This window comes from Halyomorpha halys, unplaced genomic scaffold (assembly GCF_000696795.3).
Source record: "Halyomorpha halys isolate HHAL.00 unplaced genomic scaffold, Hhal_1.1 Scaffold53.1, whole genome shotgun sequence".
Classification (NCBI taxonomy): Eukaryota; Metazoa; Arthropoda; class Insecta; order Hemiptera; family Pentatomidae; genus Halyomorpha; species Halyomorpha halys.
In genome coordinates, this window is record NW_027109243.1 from 625,957 (window position 1) to 634,036 (window position 8,080).

The following is an 8,080-nucleotide window of genomic DNA, read 5'->3' on the forward strand; positions in this document are numbered from 1 at the left end:
AATTAAACCATATGTCATATCATAAAATATAAGGTGACTAACACTTCTGACAGTAAATAAAAAGAAAAATAATGATAAAAAATCAAATACAATTAAACTAAAAATAATGAATGAAAAGGTACAATTTCTGCTAATATTCATATTTACAAGTATAAACAAAATCTGAAACATTAAACTTTCAATTGTTATTCTTCTGGCATTGGGTGGACAGAAGGTGCTCGAAGATACGGGATTTGAAGATTGAAAGGGTATTAGAACTACAGTGAAGGAGGGAATAGAATTCCATTGGGAAGAGGAATGGATGAGGAAAGATCTAAGGTAAATATAAAATATAAAGTAAAAAAATTAAGTATGGAAGTGAGAATATAAAAAATAAAACCAGATAAAAGACATGACTGGAAACTAGGCTTCTGAAATGCAATCTTTATCAACTTTATTATTGACAGAATTCTCTGTTAAATTTATATGAATGGATTCCGAGATGAGGTGTTTCTGTATTTGAGTTTTTCTTTGACCGCACCTGTCATCCTTTTATTATTACACACGGTCAATCAGCGATCTTCCAGAAAAAAGAAAATTTCTATTTTTTCTTCACCTTAAAAAATTCCTAAATCGTTTCTGAAATATCATTTTGTAAGTATTATAGGGGTTATGTAAATGGAAGGTTCAAAAAGAATTTTTAAAATTAAATAAAATCTTGCTTGAGTTTGATATTCAAGCAAATTATATTTTCAGGAATAAATAAATTACATTTTTATTAATTTCCTCAAGTTTAGATTTAAACAAAATTTAGTTATTTGAATATCCTTCAGCTTCGTAAGAAGGTTAATTTGGACTCTCTTCATTTCCACACTTTTTGTTTATTATGAGTAAAAAGAAATATTTCAGGAGATCCTTAATGTTCATTATATGTAAGAGTAAGTTGGACTGATCGTGTATGGATCTAAGTAATTCCAGTAAGTCACATCAGTCTGGCTTTTGGATGACGACTGTCATTCTGGCTGTGTTAGGGTCCTTGCAGAGACTTCTGATGGATTTACAATTCCATTGATGAGCTCAGAGTTGAGTTTAGAAACTTATTCGATCTGTATCATACCTCTTCTGTGATTATTAATGTATATATTTTAATTGTTTGCAGGTAGATCCTAACTTCGCTTATGCTTATACACTCCTTGGTCATGAATATGTAGTCACCGAGGAACTTGAGAAGGGAATGAGTAGTTATAGGACAGCGATACGTCTTGACCCACGTCATTATATTGCATGGTTTGTATTTTTTTTCTAAGTTTTAAATTTTTTTTTTATTAGAGAAGTAATATTAATGTATTATTACAAAATTTATAGGTACGGGATGGGTATGATATATTCTAAGCAAGAAAAATTCCAGTTAGCAGAATTTCATTATCAACGAGCCCTGAGTATCAATCCTAGGAGTTGTGTCCTAATGGTGCATATTGGTGTGGTAAGTTAGTTGTACATTTTTATATTTGCTTATAATATAATTATAGTGGATTTTCAATATAAGAAATCACACAACTCAACAATATATACCAAAATTTGTATAATTTAATCCTTTTTAATTTTACTAATTTAGGCTGTAAACCTAAAAATATTTGTTTGTAAAAATGATTGAACGTAACTGAATATGAAAGAGATGGTCAGGGGTGCAGTAAAAAAGTAACAAAAAATAGTTATCAACTATTTATTTGTTAACGTTGTGCCCCACTTTGCAGGGCTTCATCACGTCTAAAAAAGATACAAAACAACTAAAGATATGTAGACACTGTAAGATAGTAAGATGACCATAAAATAAACTAAGGTTGGGTTAAGAATTATGTAAAAACAGATAAAAATGAACAAGAATAAATAAGTCTAAGATATACAACAATGAGTATATATATATAAAATAAATAACAGAATATTAGATTTAAAATGATCAGGAGTGAATAACACATAAAAAGAGGAAAGTAGATATAAGAGAAGTAAAAAACAAAAATTATTCACACTTAAAGACCAAACTAAGAAAAATTATATGAGAATTAATATAGGTCAAGAAAAATAAAAAAATATAATGATAACAAATAAATAATTAACAAATCGGAACCACTCACCTGTCGTGTTAAGAGACAGCAATAGAAAGAGCAAAGGTGGATGGGAGATAGAAATAGATTGGTTGGAGATGACGGTTAAAGCGGTTATAACTGATGAGGGGGAAAAGAAGCATGAAGTTATTGTGTCTTAATTAAGTTTAATCAATGTCTGTATGTGAGGTACAGTTTTTATCAATTTTGTGGTTAACAGTAAGGTGTTAAAGGTGTATGTAAATTGAAAAATAAAATGGAAATATTTGGTGGCCATTTTGAAAAAGCTGCCAACATACCCCTTAGGGAGTGGTAAACGTTTTACCATTATCTTTTCCAAACAGTTTTAAATCATAATTTATTGAAACAAATTAGCTTACATTTACTTCTAGGTTTAATACTTGCAGTTTTACTAGACTATTAAATTATAATGACAGTAAGATTTTGTTCGATATCTAACAGGGTGTAGTGAAATTATCTGCCTTTGAATCTTTATAAAAGACCCTCCTTACAAGTGTGTATTGAATATTTTTTTAATTTAAGTTTTATGTAGTACTAATGTGGAGTCCTGTCCTAAGGGCAGTTTTAATCATCCTCTCTCTTTATGCTGTCCAATTCATCAAATTTGCCAACTGTTATTCATCTAATGGGTCGAGAATTTCTTGTAAATTGTAAATACCATAGTTAAAGAATAAGGTTTGTCTTGAAAGTCAGGTTTCTAATAGACTAGGTCAAAATTTATTTGAAATAATATTTAAAAGATGAATCATTTAAAAAAAAAAAATAAGGAAATTATTTTTTTAATAATTTTACTCTAATCATTTTTTTTAAATGGCTATTCCACGAAATGAAGTTTTTCATGATCGATGAAATAATTATTTTATCAATTTAATGCTCTTTTTATACTATGAAGAGTAAGTGCCATGATGGCATCTGTCATATAGAGTATATCATAGCTCAAAATTCTCCTCAATGAATGTTTTATCTAAGGAAAAAAGAATTTTCCAAAACAGACTGTTAGTTCCCGACGAGTACATTCAGACAAAATCCTTAGCTTTATATATAACTATACATAAAAGGTTTATCCTGTGTAAGTGATTAATATTTGAAATTTTGTATTTATTATTATATAATTTATTTTTATTAACAGGTGCAGTTACAGCTGATGAAGAAAGATGAAGCTTTGGAAACGTTGGACAAGGCTATTGCCTTGGAACCCAATAATCCATTGTGCAAGTTCCACCGAGCATCCGCCCTAGCCGCTGCCAATAGGAATACAGAGGCTCTAACAGAACTGGATGAGCTGAAGGAACTAGTACCTAAGGAATCTTTAGTGTTCTACCTCGCTGGCAAGGTAAGTTATCACGTCAACAGCTTATTATTAAATTTTATAGATTTTCCACACATCTGTATCACGCCATTGTATAATAAAATCAAATTTACTGGCTATATATATTTTAATACAGTTGTAAATATCAATAAATTTTGAATGAAATTTTTCTATTGGAATAAGTGATTTTGATTTATCAAGTAACTTTTAAGTTTAAAAAAATAAAAATAAAATAATGAACATTTGATATTAATAACTTTAAAAAAAATATATTTACGAGAGTAATACCAATTAAAAGTATAAATGTCTACAGGATCAATACAGCAATCAGTATATCATTATAAATAAGAAACATCTATTTTAATTCTTTCGGGACTGGGTGGATAGGAAATAATGAAATAACCAATATTTGAAGAAATGGAATTCCTTAGTTAAGAGAATCTGATAAGTAAGGGTCTGTCATAAGCTGCAGTTTAGTAGGCCATTGTACATTAGTCTGAAGACCGGAAACGGGTATTGCAGGAATGAATATAGGATTTGCATTTCAGAAGATTTGAGATGTATGATGGGTAACTTGAGAGAGGAAGGATGCCTGGAAATGCTTATGAGTACGGGGAAGGGCTTTAGCCACTTCAACTCTTCAGTAAATGAAGGCTTCCTGAGGATCCTGATGATGAATCGTACAATGTAATTTTTAATCATTTTAGTTTTCCCTCGTGATCGCCAGTGACATCTCCATAAACTATAGAACAGTAGTCAAAGGGGAGAGATATTAAGCAAGTAATTAGGAGTCTATAGGTGTTGAAAGTAATTTTGTTGCTTCGAGGTGAAAAAGGTTGGAGTGGAGTTATCGGAGACATAATTTTCACTGGAAAGGATTTGATCAAAGGTGATTCCAAGGTTTTTAAAAGTTGAAAAGAAGTTTATGGGATTATTATACAATTATGATATAGTAAGGCACAGAATTATTATATAATTATGATATAGTAAGGCATAGAATTATTATATAATTATGATATAGTAAGGCATAGGATCGTACAAATTTTCAGATAGCTCACCCTCATATCTCTTTTCTAATATTTATCTTTACCCTATTTATATGTAAGTTTTGTAATATAATTTGGTTCTGACCTTATCATCTGTCATTAATAATTATTTCTGTTGTCCCAATTTACTGTTGTCTTTAGATTATATTTATATAGTGTTACAATAACATATCTGCTTCATTTTAATGTTTTATATTACAGGTGCATAAGAAACTAGGTAACACTCACCTTGCGCTCATGCACTTTTCATGGGCTACTGAACTGGACCCGAAGGGTGCCACGAATCAGATCAAGGAAGCGATCGAGCCGGGGATGTCTTCTTCGAACCCTGATCATTCAGGTAATAATTTTATATTATTTATTGCAGAAACTTATTGTTCTTTTCCCTGCTTCATCGTGATAGATAATTGTTTCAGTTTAATTAGAAATAAATTTTAATCAATCAGTTCGTATGTATTTTTATTTTTACAGATTTCTTTTACGTTTTGCTGGATATCTAATGTTACTCTATTAAGTTTCTTTATGGAGATCATTGAAAGATCTATGCTGAAATTATTTCAAAAGAAATGTTGACGATACTAGATCACGATAATAAAAAATAAAGATACTTGTTCAGTACCCTGTGATTTTCTTTTAGTTAGATCTATAATTAAATTTTGATACATTTGAAGTGATTTAAACGACACCGTAAAATAAGGTGAGATTGTGTCCAGTGCGTGTGAATAGGCAAGCACTTCAACCTCTTCATAATAAATCATACTACAAATACTACATACTAACATAATAAATGCATAAATACACAAGTGGAAATCAAACCTGCATTATTCCAAACCAGGGAATCTGGAACCCTCACCTCAACGTTCTTTGGCTCTATCTTGTATATTAGAGTTAAAGCACTTATATTGGAACTATCAACATTTTTGCTTTTCCATTCCAATATCGTTAGTAGACAATAAGTTAGTTCCCAACTTAAGGTTGGTCTAACAAAATCCATTAAAATTATATGAGAGAACATGGCTGGGCGTTGCATTCTGGAGTTAGGTAATACTTAACTTACTGTTTAGTGTAAACAGTAATTAAGTAAATAAACTCTAATTACTGATATTTGCTTTACTATGCTGATGTCTCAGCCCATATTTCATGCCTTCTTCTGGGCTAAGTTAAAACAAGATAACAACTGTGTTAGAATAAAACTATAAGTTTTAAACTAAAACTAAATCATGGAACGGAGGTATAACAAGAAAACATGATAGCAAAAAGTATGAAAAATATAAAAGAAGGCTATACAATTTATGTATCGTAATGTTTTTATTTTTCGTTATATTAAAGGTTTTTATAGTAAATTACCGTCATAAATGTATCTGACTACAAGTTTTTATTATTTAATAAAATAGTACATGTAATGACAAAATGAAATTGTAAATTAATAGTTGATTTATTATTAATTCGTTCCAGAGGTATTTTAATATAGGAGAAAACATTAGTTATTTATATAGGAAATATAATTTCTTTTGCAAATGAAAAAAAAAAAAATTTAATTTAAAAGATAAATTAAACATAAAATTATACAATATAAAATCTTCATTAATGTCATAAATAGTTTATTGACATAATGCTTTAGAATGCTATTTAGTACATCTAATGATCTCATATTTTAAAGGAAATACTTATAAATCGTAATTATTTCTTAATTTAGACCTATGAAATAAATTATAACTTTTTACATACAAATTTTATTTTACCATCAAGATATTAATGGTTTTCTCTACACTATTAGTATTAATCAACTTTATTTATAATCAAATTTAATTGTTCAATCTCTAATTTATCTGTTCTATTGATGGTAACAGTTAACACTTTTTGATTTATTTGACCAGAGATGTAAAACATAATTACAGTATTTAAATAATGAAAACAATTTTTTTTTTAATATAATTTATTTATTGTTGTTTATGACTGTATAAAAATATATACAAGCAAATTTGCTGTTAGCGATAAATTGACATGATTCAAACATGTGGAGAATCTACCTATTGATAGAACTCCAATAACATTTCTAAAGGAGACGATCTCGAGGCCATCTTCTTTTCAGACGCCTTGGAGGATTATTAGGTAATGAAGGAGAAGCCAGGTTAGAAACAAGTGGGTTTGGGTGTTTGGGAAGTTTATCATGGAAGGATTGATATCTGGTTTTGGCGAAATCGACAACATATGGAACATTGAGGTCCTGATGGATGACTTTATTTGTGACAAAGTAAGTAGCATTAAGAATTTCACGAAGGATTTTGGATTGGATTCGGGTGGAATTCGATGGTTTAGTGGAGCCCCAAAGCTCAACTCCGTAATTCCAGATTGGCCTTATTACAGTCATGTAGATCAGTCTTTTGCAATGGATTGGAAGTTTAGACCATTTGTCTAGTAAATGTTTTAATAGTCGGAATCGACAAGCAGTTTCCTGTCTTTTCAGTCTTGTATAAGAATTCCATGTTTGTCCTAAGTAACGGATCTGTCCAACAGGAATAAGTGGGGTATTATTAAAGGATACTGTGGGGCAGGAATGAAAAATTAAAATTATAAGAAAAGTCGGAAAGAAAACGATATAACATTATTTTATTATAACTTTTAGTTTTATTTCTTATTTATCTGACGATTTGAATTTTTTTATTAACTAGTCTCATTTTTATACTTTTTGTCTTCTTTTATATTTTCCATAATGTTATCTTTTTTTTATTTTGTTATACTATTTTTATTTTTATTCTAACTTGGTTATCTTGTTTTTACTCTACTCTGCCCTGAAGATGTCATGAAATTCAGGCTGAAATATCAGTGCAACAAAATATTTACCACTTATTGGTGTTCTTCATTCCTAACCTCACCCCTCCCACACTCTGTCCCCTGACCATCTTCTTTTCATAGTAATTCACATTCAACATAATTAATATGTTTATAATTATCGATTAAGTTTAGTTGTATTGATTATTATATCTTTTATTTCCTGATCCTTGAACCTTATGGTGCTTATGATAGATAGTGAGGTCAGTATTATGCTGTCATAATATATTTAATTTTCTTTTCCAATAATTACCCTAATTTAGTTAAAAAACAAATTCATCTCAAATAGCATTAAATAACTACCTGAAAGAATCAATTTACTATTTTGATGTATTCCAATAATATAGTTAATTTTTTTTTTCTATAGGAGCCGAGGGTGATAATACGATGGAGGAGCTGCTCCCATGTACACCAGGCCAAGAAACACCAGGAGGGGAAGCGATGCAGGAGACTGATGAAAGCTTCTAGTATGTATTACTATTGTAGTATATAATTGTATTAATATTATGTTAATTATTATGAAATGAAATGAAAAAATAACTTTATTCTGGGACATATGTCCCCTAAAAATAAATACATGGTTCATATAGTGAGATTTTTATCTGGCAAGGGCTTACAAATTTTCAGATAGTAGAATGAAATTATATTGGCTTTACTACTGTTTATAATGTTAATCAATACATGCCTATTTATTTGATTACAAAGATGTGGAGGTTTGGTTATTCAATAAATGAAGGAATAGGTGTTGTTTAAAGGAGAGAATGGATGAGGACTGGTGAATGGAGATGGGA

The 8,080-nt window shown here is 29.6% G+C and overlaps 1 protein-coding gene across 2 annotated transcripts in view; it reads left to right on the forward strand.

Annotated features, from left to right (window-relative positions):
- The window catches only part of Cdc27 (cell division cycle protein 27), a 30,664-nt gene that overhangs the window by 21,133 nt on the left and 1,451 nt on the right, over window positions 1–8,080 (forward strand). For both annotated transcript variants that reach the window (XM_014438266.3, XM_014438265.3), the window contains exons 12-16: window positions 1,139–1,266; window positions 1,345–1,462; window positions 3,232–3,435; window positions 4,659–4,797; window positions 7,657–7,756. In XM_014438266.3, coding sequence (XP_014293752.1) covers window positions 1,139–1,266; window positions 1,345–1,462; window positions 3,232–3,435; window positions 4,659–4,797; window positions 7,657–7,756 — 689 coding nt within the window. The remainder of the gene's footprint in view (window positions 1–1,138; window positions 1,267–1,344; window positions 1,463–3,231; window positions 3,436–4,658; window positions 4,798–7,656; window positions 7,757–8,080) is intronic.